Source organism: Festucalex cinctus, chromosome 9 (genome assembly GCF_051991245.1).
Source record: "Festucalex cinctus isolate MCC-2025b chromosome 9, RoL_Fcin_1.0, whole genome shotgun sequence".
In the NCBI taxonomy this organism is placed as follows: Eukaryota; Metazoa; Chordata; class Actinopteri; order Syngnathiformes; family Syngnathidae; genus Festucalex; species Festucalex cinctus.
In genome coordinates, this window is record NC_135419.1 from 12959878 (window position 1) to 12976206 (window position 16329).

At 39.5% G+C, this 16329-nt stretch overlaps 3 protein-coding genes across 5 annotated transcripts in view; 1 reads left to right on the plus strand and 2 right to left on the minus strand.

The window, feature by feature from the left end:
- Positions 1-327: 327 nt before the first annotated feature.
- Positions 328-5377, plus strand: mxd3 (MAX dimerization protein 3). The gene is made up of 6 exons (XM_077532481.1): positions 328-564; positions 1340-1439; positions 1560-1589; positions 1665-1779; positions 2006-2171; positions 3780-5377. Exons 1-6 carry the CDS (start codon positions 495-497, stop codon positions 3887-3889), a joined length of 591 nt encoding a protein of 196 aa, XP_077388607.1. The 5' UTR covers positions 328-494; the 3' UTR covers positions 3890-5377.
- A 46-nt stretch (positions 5378-5423) lies between these two features.
- On the minus strand, positions 5424-9210 carry prelid1a (PRELI domain containing 1a). Its single transcript, XM_077532480.1, has 6 exons — positions 9056-9210; positions 8529-8648; positions 8118-8343; positions 7164-7277; positions 7009-7087; positions 5424-6084 (listed from the first exon to the last, which is right to left on the minus strand). The coding sequence occupies exons 2-6, from the start codon at positions 8618-8620 to the stop codon at positions 5963-5965; spliced, it is 633 nt and encodes a 210-aa protein (XP_077388606.1). The 5' UTR covers positions 8621-8648; positions 9056-9210; the 3' UTR covers positions 5424-5962.
- Positions 9211-14760: 5550 nt separating this feature from the next.
- Positions 14761-16329, minus strand: part of npy7r (neuropeptide Y receptor Y7) — an 86789-nt gene continuing 85220 nt past the window's right edge. For 2 of the 3 annotated variants that reach the window (XM_077531820.1, XM_077531819.1), the window contains one exon: positions 14761-16174. In XM_077531820.1, the coding sequence (XP_077387946.1) occupies positions 15013-16128 (1116 nt within the window). In that variant the 5' untranslated portion in view covers positions 16129-16174 and the 3' untranslated portion in view covers positions 14761-15012. The remainder of the gene's footprint in view (positions 16175-16329) is intronic. The other variant, XM_077531821.1, reaches the window with a different exon arrangement.

Sequence of the window (16329 nt, forward strand, 5' to 3'; positions counted from 1 at the left end):
TATACTCACAGACTTGATGACAGAAAATGCGCACTATAAAAAAATTGTTTTCTAAAAAATATTGCCTTCAGGTGTTATATTTAAGATATGTTTTCCTAAAAAATAAATATTGATTCTATTTAACAATCGGTTGTTTGATATATGCACGATGTCATTTTTACTAAAGAGGACGTATGCGTATGTTTTTTTTTTAAACACAAAACTTTAATAATTGTCATATGTCTGCAAAAATTACGTAAAAAAAATAGAATAGGTTACATTTATGTAGGTCCATTAACAAATATTGTACGATACGGACATTTTTTTTGTGGGAGTACTTAGATGTCCGAGTTTAGCCCGAACCATGAATGCAGCGCCAGTGTTGGTGCTCAGTGACTGGATTGAGGACGTTGCACAGTTGCACACTTGCACAGTGAGACTGAAAGTGCTTCACCCACTTAAGGCTACTGATTCCTTTAGCTTGTTCTTTTGAACAAAATAAAAAAAAAACCATAATGGACGGGTCAATTTGCAACATCCAGGTGCTTCTTCGTGCTGCTGAGTTCCTGGAGAGGAGAGAGCGAGGTCAGTGTCTATTTATGCACAACAAACGTCAGGCGGCGAAGTTGCTAATCGTCAAAACAACAAAACATACAGTGGGGCGAGTGCAATTATGATCTGCATAAATAATATGAGGTCGGAAAAAAAGACAAATAGCAGGCGAGCTGATCGATGTGCATGTCCAGCTATTTTGGACGAGCTCTCCATTTGACTCAGTGACCTACATATCGCTCACATCATTGTACTCAAAGGCGCCAATCTGCTCTACTTTCAAAAAGAATCCGAGCGTCCTTCCGCGATTGTGACGGCAAATGAGCACGTCCGAGAAAATATTCTGCGCTGTTTAATTCATCGGCACTATTATGTTCGCATTTAAGGCCATTTTACGTGAGAGATTTCTGATGTTCGCTTTTACAACAGTGGACATTTTGAAGCGGGTGATGGCGCCAAAATCAAACACAGCTGATGCCGATGACAGACTCGACTCGGCGCTTATATCTTTTCTCTTTTTTTTTATCTTTTAAACGTTCATATATGAAAAATATTTGGATTGGAGATTTTGATGGCTGCGTTTGATTGGTCTAGTGGATACAACACGTTTACAGTCTTGAGGTTCGGGGTTCGAATCTCGGCCTTCCTACGTTCTTAGGTTTCCTCCCGATTCGTTATTCGTTCTACATTAGGATGTCTAAAATCTAGTGTCATACTTGGAAGCGACATGTAGACTCTTAATCCTGCCAGCAGTTTAGGAGTAGGATGGAGGGAGTTTTTGACAGATTTGTGATGATGCGTTTTCCAGAGGCTGAACATGGCTACGCTTCACTTCTGCCTCCCAGTCCGACTCTGTCTGATAAGAGAAGCAAACAGAAGAGCAAGAAGATATCTGCTGGTGGTAATAGGTGCATAATAATACACACAGCTGACACCAGGGTGTGGTGTGCTTGTTTGGCTTTCGCGTGGCAGTTATTATTATCATCATTTGTTTTAATTAACACACCTTTCTCATGCTGTCAATGCAGGTCCGCGCACAACGAGCTGGAGAAGAACAGGTGACTAAAATGGTTGTGTTGGGAAGAATGAGCCACATTTATAGATGACTTACAACTTTCCGTTGCGCTTTGCAGACGAGCACAGCTGAGGCAGTGCCTGGAGCAGCTCAAGAAGCAAGTTCCGCTATCGTCGGACTCGATGAGGAACACCACGCTCAATCTGCTCAGGCGAGCCCAGTCGCACATCAAGGTAGAAAAGTAGTCTCATCATTTGTTAAATGAATGCGTCTCTGACAAATCAACACTTGTTTATTTGAGAGTCAAAATATTGAACTGAAGTAGTCCACCTCTGAAAACTACAATATTGTCCTAAAATGTTTTAAATGAATAGTAAAAATGAAATGAAACGTCCCCTGACTTTTGGTCACGTCTCCATTGAGCAATCTTGTGAGTTTTTTGTTTTTTTTTAATTACAGAAGCTCCAGGAGCAGGATGAGCGGGCGGAGCAGCTGAAAGGTCGTCTGCGCTGGGAGCAGAGGGAGCTGCAGGTGCGTCTGGAGCAGCTGCAGCGAGGAGCCGAGAGGATGAGGAACAACAGCCAGGGCTCCACCATGTCTTCGGAGAGGTCAGACTCGGACAGAGGTGAGTTCTATATTCTGGCAGTAACTTTTAAATTGTGTCCACAAATGGATTCCCACACCATTTATGTGCTCAAAAAAGGCTGTCTAAGTGAAAATTAATATACGCTATTACTGAATGTTAGCAAACTTAGCACTTCCTTTTTTCACATCTGTTATTAGATGCCATCAACTGAGTACTGTACCAAAAATAGGGTTGAATGTTCAAAAATAATGTTCAAGAGATGTGTACACTAGAGCCCGACCGATATGCATTTTTTGAGGCAGATGCCGACACTGATTATTGGTAGAAAAGAAATACAGATTACCGATTAATCTGACGATTATTAAAAAATATAAATCATGCATAAAATTAACCCCTTCCCCAATTCCTTTGCTATTAAGATTCTCTGCTTTGAATGACAAGTCCATTTAAAAAAAATCATGAAGTATACAAGGTTATTGTTTAGATTTTCATTTTATTTTTATCTTGTGTTATTTTCACAAGTCTGTCACACTTTCACAAGACTTACTGGGCTAACCTGGGACTACAGGGATTGTATTTCGTGCCATGTCATGTGGAAATGTGTGAAAAGACAACAACAAAATCCTTGAATGTTTGCATCCTTGAAGTTTGAGGGGGAAAAAAAAGTCTTTGAATCCTTGAAATATCAACTTTATAATATAAAACAACTTGAAATGACAAGATTAAAAACAATAAGAATGTGAAATAAGAATAGAATAAACTAAAATAATAGCAACTGAAAAACCGTAACAACAAATACTGACTGTTCATGTGCGTTTTGGCCTCTTGGGGACAGTGTGGTGCCGTGCATCCAGGACGTACACACTTATAGTGAGTACAGAAGAAAGTTGAGATGAATTCTATTCAAATAACTAGTCTTCCACAGATTGGGAAGAATGTGTGGTGCATATAATCTCATCTCACAGTGATGTGGATATTTGTTATTGAAGGAAAAACACTCCCGAAGCCGATGCTAACTTCCTGTTAGCGTTTACTAACTTCCTGTTAGCGCTATGCTAACGATGTTCTAAAAACAAAGCATGATTTCTATTTAAATATATATATATGTATGTACTACTGTATATAAATGTACTTTCACAGCGTCGGAAACGTCAGTTTTCTTCCATAACGTTTTAAGGGGGAAAATAATCGGCCATTTGGCCCAATTGGCCGATTGTTTTGGCGTGATGTTTGAAGGTCAGTAATCGTATGAATATAATCGGTGGCCAATTAATCGGTCGGGCCCTAGTGTACAGAACTAGAACCTGTGTAAACCGCCTACAGCGATGCTAAGCGAATGCGCAGGCTTTTTGACTTACATCACCGTTGATGGCACATTCGCACCTGCCAACATGGCTGCCATTGTTGTGCTTTTAGCCTGCTCCAGTCTAATACAAGTTTGTTTATCTATAGCCAGAGAGCAGCGCAAGCTGTTGATGGTTCAACAGGTACTGTCCAAAGGGGTGTTTGGCACAATTTTCTGTCCATTGGTTCATCACAGGACAATATTGCACCAATTTACAGTAGTTGGGAATTAAAATGGGCGTATGGTTGAACTTTAAATGTCTTCCTTCCTGTTTGACGCCACGTGTCGTTTGCTGCTTTCAGAGGACGTCGAGGTGGATGTGGAGAGCATTGTGTTTGACTGCATGGACTCTGACATTGCATGCAGCGCTGCTGATCATTGTTACTCCACTCTGGACAAAGCCTGGCTATGACAGCAGCTATTATCATTCTCATCATCATCATCATCATCATCATCATCGTCGTGGCAGTGGGGAGGGGAGGAGGAGAGAACATTCCAAAAATGAACAGGGTGAGGACAACAATACTGCACAAGTGAACGACCCCCATTTTGTTTTGTTTTGTTTTAACAAAGGCAGTTTTTCAACATTGTTTGAATGTTACACCACAAGCATAATCATGATTTCGGTTATGAATGAGCTGTGTCTATTTGCACTGAAGAGCAGTTCACATCACTGGGCTAAGATGGCTGTATCAAACATATCCAAAGCCATGAAGACATTCATTTTGTAAGGGATTTGTAAAAAAAAAAAAAAATCCCCCAAAAAGTAATGAAAACTTTTTTCTTTTTTTTTTTCTTTTTTAAATATGCCTACACTGACTTCTGCCTTAAACTAGATTTGCTCTAGTTGTTTGTTATTGAGCTTTTCTTAAGCATTACAGTATATCTTGGTTAAGGCCACACGTGGCCCGCACTTAAAACATTAATCTCTGCTATGGTTTATAATACACCATGTCAATTTATGTTTTCTTTTGTTGCACATGAACATCCTCGCATTGCACTTGTCTCCTAAGAGTTGTAAATCGGAAGTTAAAACGCAGGTAAACAGGAATGATTTCGATGGTCATTATTGCACAATTACGTGACTGTGCCTGAGATTCATTTGGTGTATTTATTTTAGAGCTGTCAAACGATTGTTTTTTTTTAATCAGATTAATCACATCTTAGAATTTTGATTAATCACGATTAATCGCTTAATTGAAAAGGCTTTTTTTTTCTCAAATCAAAATTTTTCACTCGCCAAATTTGACAAGCACCTGTTGTTAATTCTTTCAACATTTTTTGATCCACTGCACACGCTCATCCTTTTTCTAATCAGTTTATTACTTGCATAATTTAAAATGGGAAAGAAAATGACCTCAATATTGTGTGACATGAATATTCTGATTGTCATACATAAACATTTATTAAATGCTTGACTTTAATGCACGTAGTTATGTTTATTGCTCAAACATAACCTGTGCTACCTTCAACATAACCATCCGCTGTCAAGATAAAAGGATTATCTGTGGTCAAAATTAAGTGTGATTAATCTGCATTAATACATGATTAATGCAATATTTTTTTGTGATTAACGCTTTAACTTTGACAGCACTAATGTATTTACACAATCTAGTCTGTTATGACATGTGAGAGTTTGTCCGTTCTTGCACAGCCATGGTTCTTCTTCACTTTTAACTTTTAACTTCTTTTGGTAATGATTTTGCTGTATGACATTTTTTTCTTTATTTAATAACTGAAGGCACATTTTGCCCTCACTTTTTGTATATGCAAAATGCCTTATTACCTTTCTAATGCTGTTTTATGTATGCATTCGGACTCTCTCCGCCCAGTAATATTATGTAGCAATTTTTTTTTTTTTGTAATTGTGTAAGCTTTTTATGAATAAATATTTTCTATATTTAAATTGTTTGGCTTTATTGATTCAACACAAAATAACACGTAGGTAAAAACACGGTGTTCATTTATTGTTACAAAGAATATTCCATTGATTTTCTTTTCAACAATTTCTCAAGTGCGATTGTTGTATTTCTCAGTCGCCATTACAATCAGTCTTGCTGAAGAATCCGTCAGCTCTTCATCTAATTTAATAATAATAAACAATGAGGTAAAAATCAGACAAGCGATAAATCTGCATTAAACATTGAATTCTAAAATGTTGAGGAAGGCAAGCAAAACCAGATTAAATGCAAACAAGATGAGCGTGGAGCTTGCATGAAGGCAACAGGAACTGTTTTCTACCATATTACAGCACCTGTGAGCTGATGTGGAGAGGAACATGATCAGGATGACTGACGCGGGTACGAGTGGGCTGGAAGAGGCTCGGTCAAGTCAAGTCGTTCACATGGTCCATCCGCCGCATCAGCTGTTTGCTTCCTCACAGAGGCATCTAGTCAGATCAGTCGATTTTCCCCAAAAATGCATCGTTGCACTTCGGAGGGATTAATGACAAAAGTCTCCCCCGAAATCCGAGGTGAAGGAATCATTACACGTATTGTTTCTTTTGAGCCTGCGAGGCCAAGCCTTTGGCTTTCTCTTTAGCTGCTAGTGCCGTCTCTCTCGCACGCTCTGTCGCCGCTTCGGCTAAACTCCTTGACGGCGTTTCACCTGCACGACAATTCAGAAGAGGTTGGCTGTTTACCGTAGCTATTCAAAATATAGAAAAACAAAATTACTTTTAACGTAGAAATTCTGAAATAAACAGCCTTTGGGAAAGTAGTTTCTTATGTGATTAACTAGACTAAGTGCAATTTCTGGAGAAATTGCGTGGGAATGCTGAAAGCTGAATACCAATAGCTGAATGCTAATGAAGTAAATTGAAAGATAAATTATGTGAAAATTACAGTTTTAATTGAAGTTGAAAGATAAATGAATAAAAATAACTGAGCAGTATAACAGAGCTGGTAATGATGATTAGTTGTATGTATGGAAGTGGGCGTGGAAGGTGGGACTTAGAAAAAGTTCAATGTCACTACCATTGAAAATGAACGGGGAAAAGTTTATATTTAACGTCAGATTGTGCGAGTACTGTAAGTTATGTGGAATCAGGCGATATATATAGTCCGGAATAGGTGAATTTTTTTAAGCAAGTTGAAATTTGAATGGTGTAAATCGGAAGTATTATGCGGGAGTTGTTTCTCGTCAAAAAAAAAGTGAAGAGAATAAAAATCCGAATAACATATGTGGGAATATTTTCAGCATTCCCACAATTAGTTTCACTTTTGGACTTGAGCTACTGAAGGAAAAAAAATGACAGCATCTGCAAATAGGTTGCCAACTTGTATTCAGCAGAGATCCCGCTTATCAAAATGGCCCACTTTAGAGCACCGTTATACAACTCAAGCTTTGTGCAAATGTTTTGCATACACTACTAGATAAAAGAATGCTGTCACTGACAGCAGGCAACCTACGCCACAGAATACGTTTTGACTTCAGCTCTATTAATACCACTTTAGCGAAACCTTATAACAAATCCGTCTATAATGAATCACAATTGAGGAGTTGGAGCAGCTCATTAAATGTGCTTCATACCTTGCATTTTGGCCAGCACGTACTCAAAACCCTTCATGGTCTTAGTAACACTCTTCTTAAACCTCGCAAGACCAAATTCCTGCAAAGACAAAAAAAAAAAAAAAAACATTGAACTCAGACCAGGCGTGTTGGTCGGAATAGTTGGCTTTACGGACCTGAACAGCCCTCGAGAGTCCATACACGTTGGAAGAGATCCAAGCCTCTCTGTTTATCTCCGTCCAGCTGCCATTCTCAGGGTTAATTCGGTATTCGCATCGCTCTTTCACAGACTGGGGGGCAAAAGAGGGTTGAGCATAGGCAACATGAGGTTATTTAATAGACATAAATAATATAGGAACAAAGTTGATGAAGAAAACTGGTCAGTTGAGGGTGCCAAGACCTTCCAGTAAATTTACGGGGGCTGCAGCAATTGCAGGCAAGCATTGGCTGTGTCTGAAATTTAAATTAATTAAAAAAATATATAATGAATAAAATTAACATATTTTTTTGGTCGCTTTAACACTTACAACAATAAAGATTGCAGGCACATTTGACTATTTTACAGTACTTAGTCCTTGAGCAGAGCTCAAAGCAAACATGGTGCATCGGCATTTAGCTGTTATGCTGCAAAAAATTAAAAAAATAAAAATAGCTGTTATGCTGCATGCAAATAGAATAAGATGCCAACAGAACAGTTAGCCCCATATGTAAAAGTTGTTCAATCCAGGTTAAAAACTTCATTTTACTCATACATACGAGTAAAGTATTTTTTTTTTTTTAAGAGAATTTCTACAACAAATTTTATCCAAAATCATGTTCTTGTGTTGTACATTCTTTAAAAAAATAAAATAAAAAATCTCTGTAAATTGCTTTTTATCTACTTTGCTTTGAAATGACTTACCAGTAAATTATTCTTAAAAATAAATAAAAATAAAATGTTAGTTTGTCACAGTTGCCACTAGTGAAAATTTTTTTTTTTTTTAAAGGGGCATTATTGAATTTTGTCTTCAATTCTTTGTCTTACATTGTAATGTAGTAACGTGTAAAACTAACAACAATCGGCTCATCTTTGTCGATTTTAAGATATATCGTCCAATTAAATCAGTTTGCCAATCCTGTGGTTGTCGCACCATGAGTCGAGCGTGGCTGATGTTCCACGTCAGAGTGGTCATCGTTCTTTTCTGAGGGTCCACAACGGAATCCTCCACGATGTACGCGCAGCTGGCCATGTGTTTTGGAAGGTATCGCTCCATCCAGCGCGGAGCGCGACTCGTTTTGGTCAAAAGACGTCTGGAAATGAGGCAGTTGCTTGGAGTCACCTCTCGGAAAATGATGTCTTCGGTCAGGACGTGGTTACTGAAAGGGAAACGAAAACAACTTAGTATCAGGAGGATTAAAATGAATCCCTGAAGAGGATTAAACCAAAAAGCAATAGTTGTGTTGAAGAATGTCATAATCATTTGCTTGGCTTTACATTTCACTTTCAGTGTACTTTTAGTCAAGTTGATTGAGTCGATATCAGTTGGACACTTTGACCTCACCTGTAAGGGTTTGGATACCGTTGCCAGAAAGCAACGCAAACTTGGTCCCAGGAGCTTTTCAGCAAACCTGCGCAGCAGAAATACTTCACCATTGTTCCCTCGGGTTGACATGGAAACAACCTGTGGAGACGTAACGTGGGGTGGGTTGCAAATAATAAAAATAAAAAATGTTCCGACATAAAGAGGAACTATGGCCGATATGAGAATAATTAAATGGCTGCGCCCACTCGCCTTACAGCCAAAACATTTTAGTTTCAAGGGACCGCAGTACATTTGAGAGTTAACGGTAAAACGTCTGGCTACCCACCCGATAAACGGGGTAATAGTCAGAATTAATAAGATACATTTTATGTGTAACAGCGTAGCTGTCATATGTCACGTCCGCACTCTTCTACTAGCATAGCTAGCACGCGCTAGCCTAGCATACGGAAAATTATGAATGAACGGCTTGAGAACTCGGTGCGGTCTCATACCCAGAAAATAATCAATGATAATTTCAGAGGTAAAAAAATAATAATAATAATTACCTCTATGGCAAAAATCTTCATCGGGCGAGTAAATTCATTTTTTCCAACTCGTACCAGGTTGTGATTATCTGTGTGACAAATATTGCCAAAAGCCACACGGACGAAAGGGAAGGTCACGCGCGATGACGCCATATCCGGTAAAATGTGACCCTGCGATATCTTCATCTGACCACTTGAGGGTAGAAAAAGACTGCGGATATTTTTTATTTCTCAAACAACTCAATATTCCTTCACAATTTCACATTAACCGTTTACTAAAGTTAACGCTTTGCAATATAACAGGTGGGCAATGTATGAATTATTTTTGTTGATTTATTTGAATTCGATTGATTTGTGTAGAATGATGGGACTGGATTTCATGTACTGTATGTCTGGTTATATGTGAAGCACTTTGCAAGTCCTTCGTGGTAAAAAAAAAAAAAATGAAATGTACTTAATTATTTACTTACAGTATGGCGCACGACCATTCACTTCACCCAAGGGTCTTTTCCCAAGTGGGTTAAAATAAATGTATCAGTAAAATAAAATACGTACTGTACTGTACACACGTAACTTTTTCTTAAAATAATGTGATGAAATAATGAGTTAATTCATTTGTAATTAAGTTAATTGTGTATTAACTTTATGTTTTATACAATAAAACAGAATGAGTTTTATTATTAAACCAAACATTTTACATATTTAAAACGTTCTAACGCGGCACGGTAGTCGAGTGGTTAGCACGTCCGCTTCCCAGTTCTGAGGTCTCCGGTTCGAGTCCAGGCTCGGACCTTCCTGGGTGGAGTTAGCATGTTCTCCCCGTGCCCGCGTGGGTCTTCTCCGGGTACTCCGGTCTCCTCCCACATTCCAAAGACATGCATGGCAGGTTAATTGGGCGCTCCGAATTGTCCCTAGGTGTGCGTGTGAGTGTGGATGGTTGTTCGTCCCTGTGTGCCCTGCGATTGGTTGGCAACCAGTCCAGGGTGTCCCCTGCCTACTGCCCAGAGCCAGCTGAGATAGGCGCCAGCACCCCCCGCGACCCTTGTGAGGAATAAGCGGTCAAGAAAATGGATGGATGGATGGAAAACGTTCTAACTTTTTTTTTTCCACCTATACGCATGGCCTGGCCCATCTGTCCATTATAAAAAGCAGAAGTTTAGGTTGTCTTTAACTTTTATGTCCATCCATCCATATATGGATTTTCATGTGCCTCAGTTAGATAAGGCTTGCAACTGTGGACAGATCCTCTCGTCCACTGAAATGCGTCACACTTATGCACATTCATGGAATGTACACTTCCTGTGTGGAGCAAGCATTAAATGAGGCCCTTCCTCGTCAAGCAGAGAGCACGTTCTCCCCAAAGATTTCAGCATCTGTCTTCGCCACCACAGAACCTGTAGTAAGTCTAGCGCCCCATAAAGGTGAAATATTACATTACACATTTTGATTCTGCTTCCATTCTTCGTTGGTGACGTCCTGGTGACAGGACTTGCTGCTGACTTGCGGTTGCTTAGAGTTTATTTGAAAGCGCCTCTCACAACTGCAGTTATCGTAATGGTGGGGTGAGCTAGATTTGGAATCATTTGTTTTTAATTCATCTGTGCAATATGAGCAACTCCAAACTTACGTTCAGTCAAAAGCGCAATGTTCTGATTAAATTACTTATGTTAGATTTATTAAATAAACAATGCAAAAACACATGCTCCTTCAAAGTAGCTTGTTAGATCAGCGCCACTACACAAGTCACTTTCACATTTTATGTGTGACATATTTTTCAAATGGGTCTCTATCAAATTCATGTCTCATGAAAACTTCGCGATATGGAAATTAGGACCATCTTCAGAGTGGTTTAGTGGTTGTGCACAGATTCCCAGGTTACACAGAGTGGGTATGTCAGAAGTCTGGACGGGAGAATCGGCCTATTTTGAAAGTGCATAAACCAGGTGTGTTAAAAAAAGAAAAGACTTAAATGTGAGAATACTAAATCAGCTGCAGGCTCCAACTCCCTGCCACCCGGAACAGGATAAGTGGTTAGAGAACATGGTATGACTGGGGAATACTTTACTAATCATAATTTGTCATTTTTCATTTTATTCAATAAAATCAGGAGGTGTGAATATTAGTGTGACTGGTTGTCACCCTTGACACTAATGTGGGTAAGCGTAACTGAAATTGAATGGACTCTTAGTATAATAATCATTCTTATAATCATAATTGGCATGTGTTTGTGCCAAATTAGCTCATTAGCTAAACAAATAGCTTTCTGATTCTTAATTAACAACTTATAATCTTCATGAAGAATTGTTTATACTTGCCTGCAAGTGGCAAGTTACGGTATGTAACAGTTAAAAAAAAAGAAGAAGAACCAAAGCAGCATTATGGTTCCTTGAACAGTGTGAATGTAAATCATACTAAAATAGATTTAAAAAAATTATAATCACCTTTAAGCACTTTCCACAAGGGAACAGATGTTTAATTAATTATGCACACTGAGTATTTCTCAAAGTGTCTGGGGAAAAAAAAGGATCAAATGCAAGGCATGTATTTTTTATTTTTTTCCCCCCAGATGATATAGGTCAAAGACTGCAGCTTCGATAAATGATTCTCTGGAACATAAAAGAATATGTAGGCTAAGCGATGAAATCCATCCTGTGGGTGTCTTCATTGTATCGCCATCCTCTACTCTGGATACAGCCATTTTCTTTGCAGGAAAATCAAAACACATGCTTAGTATGAGCCACAATTGTGTTTGTTTTTCAAATGCTTTATTTGCTGTTAAGTCCTCGGTTGCGTTGTTCAGAAAGCCGTCAAGAAGTTTATGGGCGGAGTTGTTTAGCTGAGCAAACAGTCCTCTGTTTGGATGAGGGTTATAGGCCCCACACCACAAGTTGTTGTCATTACTGTATTTACCGACGCACTTCTTAAGTGGCTTGACACAATTTTGAGCAGAGGTTTCTGTTCGACACGGTGTCACATATTTTCTGAGTGCTAGTTTAGCTCACAAGTCCAAGGTGTGTTGTTGATAAAACACAACCAGCAAAGCACATGCAGTTCAGCAGCGGATAGTTTAGAAAAAACAAAACAAAACAAGAAAGCAAAGAGATTCTTAATTGAAATCCCGTTTAAGAGCCCTCTCGCACATTCTCCGAGACACCTCGTTGCACTTCATTCACACGATCCCGTTTCTCACTTGCGTTAAAAGGAATCATGCTGTTGCATCTGATCTGGAGCGCCTTCAGGTCAACATAATTAACTTCCCGAGGAGGCAGAAAAGCAGCAGCAGCAGCTTTTAGTGGACGCCTTACATTCAAATGTCACTCAGTTTGCGGTAAACGTCACCACAATAAAATTGGCAAATAAAGAAATTGGCATTTAGAAAAATAAAATTGACCTTGTAATCACAAGAGTGTAGCTTCTTCCGACAGGAAGTAGGGACATATTATTCAACAAACGCAGCTTAGGTGGACATTACATACAGACAAGTCATTTGCATTAATAAGGAAACACGTTGTACAGATGACGAGTGGGCATCATTTGAATACATTGAGTTCACTATGAACATTTACAAATGAAATCGTTGCTTTACATAAAGCAAGTCACAGACTGAAGGCCAGATCGTTGAGGTCAAAATGCTACCTTTGTACCAGGGATGGGCATTAACAATCGATTCATCAATTAGCGATTGTAAAGAATTCTGACGATTGTGCGGAATCAATTACACTGGTGAACAAATTTTATTTGAGATGCAAGTAAACTTTTCTCGATTTTTTTTTTTTTGGTGCTGATTTTAAATCTTCCCTTAGTTTTTTTCTCGACCACATCAGGTTTTCATAATAATAATAATAATAATAGTAGTAGTATTAGTAATATAACAATTCGGGATGTTCCACCTTTAATTTTTTTCAGACCAGTACGAGCACTCAACTTTTGAGTAGTCATCGATACCAAGCACTTACACTAACAATAAAAAAATAAAATAAATAAATATAATTTAATAAAAAAATTAATTAAAAAAAAAACACCACTGGTACTTTGAAAACATAAAATATCCAAAAGAAAAACAATGACAGATTATTTTAAAGAAATACCTTTATATCCCAATATAGAATTTTTTCCTTAAAATAGCATGAAATTCATGCCAGTTTCGATTCCTTTAATTTCTAATTTCTGATCACACAAAAAAAGCCACAAGAGGGTGGCTGTCGCAAGTACTGATACCTTGAAGAAAGGCCCGGGCATCAGACCAATACCAGATGTAATAATAATTTAGTATTTAAAGTAGTAATATATTTAGTAATATTTATAAATTAAGGGTTAGGTTCAGAAACAGGCGGAATTCTTTTCTGAACAGTCATAGCTGTAAATTACAATGCATGGTAGAATCCATATTACACAAGCATTCATAGGTCAACCTTAAAAAAAAAAAAAAAAAAAGAAAAACCTGACGTGCCCCCCCACCCAAAATACAAAAATACCCTTCATGAGCCATAAAGCCATCTCTGATTAAAATTTGCTGTTGACCAGTGTCATTGATGAATCATCAAAATGGAGTGCAATGCTTAGCTGCAACCAGCAGAGGCGCTGTTGAGTCAGTCTCAATGAGTTTGTAGTCTCATGAAGAAGAACATGTAAACCAGGAGCGGTCTTGTCATTAGGCAAACAAGGGTGGGGTCACGAGATTTCCAGAGGCCCTCAAACATCTCATAAAAGCGAATTCATAATGTTTTCTTTGATTTAACAACTATTGTTTTAACAGAACTACTGAATGTAACTGCTACTAGCAAAAGCTAAATGCTCTTGCTAGCAGCAATCGAACAGCTGTCATTATAGTAAGTTGAGCGGTCCAAACTATATTAAATGTTGAGTGAGATGATTCACTTCACTGTGATAATAGACAGATTTTAGACAGATTTTAAGGATTTTGCCTAGCTCAGAAAATAGGTGAATTTTCTCAAATGTACACATTTTATTAGGGATGTTTGATACCACTTTTTTTCAGGCCGTTACAGGTTGATTAGTCACCGATACCAAGTACCGATACCACTGGTATTTTTGATACATAAAACAAACAATGAAAGGTAAATTTAAAGAAAAACCTGTATTTACCGATACGGACTTTTCTCTTTAAATTTCATAAAATTAATGGCAATTTTCTATTTTTCTAATTTTTATCGGCTGCTATCGCAAATACCGATACCTGGTATAGGAACTCTCCCATCCCTACTTTTTAATCATGATAAACATAAATATATATATATATATAGATATTAGGGGTGTTAAAAAAAAATCGATTCGGCAATATATCGCGATACTACATCGTGCGATTCTCGAATCGATTCAATAATCGGCAGAATCGATTTTTTTTGGGATTTTTTTATTTTTTTTTTATTTTATTTTTTTTTTAGGATTCACACCTTGAGCATGGAAGAATGTTATATGAACGGAACATTAAGCCTTAATATTTTATTTTAATGCTGTTCAAACATGAAACAGATTACAACCTCTATAAGACTGAAATTTCAGATAAATAAATAATACATTTTCATATAAATCTTACACTCTACAGGCTTACTGATTAGTATTTTCTAAATTTGAATGAAAAAAAATCGCAACAATCGACTTATAAATTCGTATCGGGATTAATCGGTATCTAATCGAATCGTAACCTGTGAATCGTGATACGAATCGAATCGTCAGGTACTAGGCAATTCACACCCCTAATAGATATATTTTTTTGCCTGATATGTCGAGCCATGTTATTAGATGTGTCTTGGGCCCTCAAACGACTAAATACGCCCTTGCATGCTTTATGAGTTTGCTCAGTACAACACTGACATTGAACCAGGAGTTCAGAACATTCACAGAAAGAGATTCTCCAGTCCCTTTGAAAAAAAAATAAAGGAAATTTGGTGAAATGCCCATCCCTACTTGGTACAAGTACCGAAAAATAGCAACATGTTGAAATGTCTCCCGACATCTCACACGGCAGTCGGCGGGTGTCCGCCGTTGCGGCCGTTGAGCGTCAGCCGCCTCATCGAGCGAGTCCTGAAGGAGCCCTCGGGGTGGAAAGAATCCGGCTTATCCTCGCAGCGGAAGACCATCAAGAATCCATTTCTGTAATTTTTATTCATCCAGCCGTAGAGGAGCGGGTTGGCAAAGGTGGAACACATCGCCACGATATGGAACACGGTGTAGATGAGTTTATACTCATTGAACACGAGGATCAGGTCCAGATCGCTGGCCAGCTGAAAAACGTGGAAGGGCAGCCAGCAGATGGCGAACACCACCACCACCAGCGCCAGCATCTTGGTGGTCTTTTTGCGGCGCGCGATGGCGTCGTTGCGGGTCGACGGGCTGATGTGATTCTTCAGCTTGACCCAGATGCAGATGTACGCGTAACTGATGATCGCGAGCGGGATGATGTACTGCAGGAGCAGCATGGAGAGGCTGTAGATGACGCCGTCCCTGCTGGTGCCGTGCGGCCAACTCTCGAAGCACACGGCGAAGTGCAGGTTGATGTTGGGGATCTCTTCGTAGCGGTACTCCCGGAAGATGGCCAAGGGCGCCGCCAGCACGGCCGAGATAGCCCAAGTGAGGGCCATGATGAGGAAGCTGGCGCGCCACGTCAGGCGCTGGCCCAGGTAGAAGACGATGCAGCGGTAGCGCTCCAGGGCGATGACGGTCAAGGTGAGGATGGACACGTGCACGCTCAGGGCCTGGGCGAAGGGCACCGTGTGGCACAGCACGGCGCCGAACTTCCACTCGTCGAGCAGCGTGTAGACCAGCGTGAAGGGAAGGCACAGCGTGTCCACCAGCAAATCGGCCAGCGCCAAGTTGGCGATGAAGAAGTTGGTGACCGTTCGCATGTTCCTGTAGCGGATGATCATGTAGATGACAAGCGCGTTCCCCAGAAGGCCCAGCAGGATGATGAGGGAATACGCCGTGATGAGGGTGATCTGCACCCCGAGGTGCTTGGTGATGTCCGTTTCGAAGCCACGGTTGCTTAAATCCTTGCTCCCGTTGGGCAGAATCCACGCGCCCGTTTCATCCGGCTCCCATTCACCTGTGGCGTTGGATGCATCCGGAGGGCTCATTTCTTCTCCAGGTTGTGCAAACACATGAGAGGGAATCACCTTGCTTCTGTTCAGGACAGAAAACAACAAAGGAAGTCACTGCAAGAATATTTGTTTCCCTTCCAATTACTGTCTGAACCATCCGGCATGCCACAATTCTTCACGTTCAGCACACAACCCAAATCAGCAGCGCATATATCCTGAACAAAGAGTGACCATTTT

What these genes read in the sequence shown, in the direction of transcription:
- mxd3 (XM_077532481.1), top strand. Translation starts at nt 495, where the DNA reads ATGGACGGGTCAATTTGCAACATCCAGGTGCTTCTTCGTGCTGCTGAG. An exon ending in CCTGGAGAGGAGAGAGCGAG is followed by an intron (nt 565 to 1,339) that starts GTCAGTGTCTAT and finishes TGCGTTTTCCAG; the next exon opens with AGGCTGAACATGGCTACGCT. An exon ending in ATATCTGCTGGTGGTAATAG is followed by an intron (nt 1,440 to 1,559) that starts GTGCATAATAAT and finishes CTGTCAATGCAG; the next exon opens with GTCCGCGCACAACGAGCTGG.
- prelid1a (XM_077532480.1), bottom strand. Translation starts at nt 8,620, where the DNA reads ATGGTGAAGTATTTCTGCTGCGCAGGTTTGCTGAAAAGCTCCTGGGAC. An exon ending in TCAGCCACGCTCGACTCATG is followed by an intron (nt 7,278 to 8,117) that starts GTGCGACAACCA and finishes TTTGCCCCCCAG; the next exon opens with TCTGTGAAAGAGCGATGCGA. An exon ending in CGTGCTGGCCAAAATGCAAG is followed by an intron (nt 6,085 to 7,008) that starts GTATGAAGCACA and finishes ATTGTCGTGCAG; the next exon opens with GTGAAACGCCGTCAAGGAGT.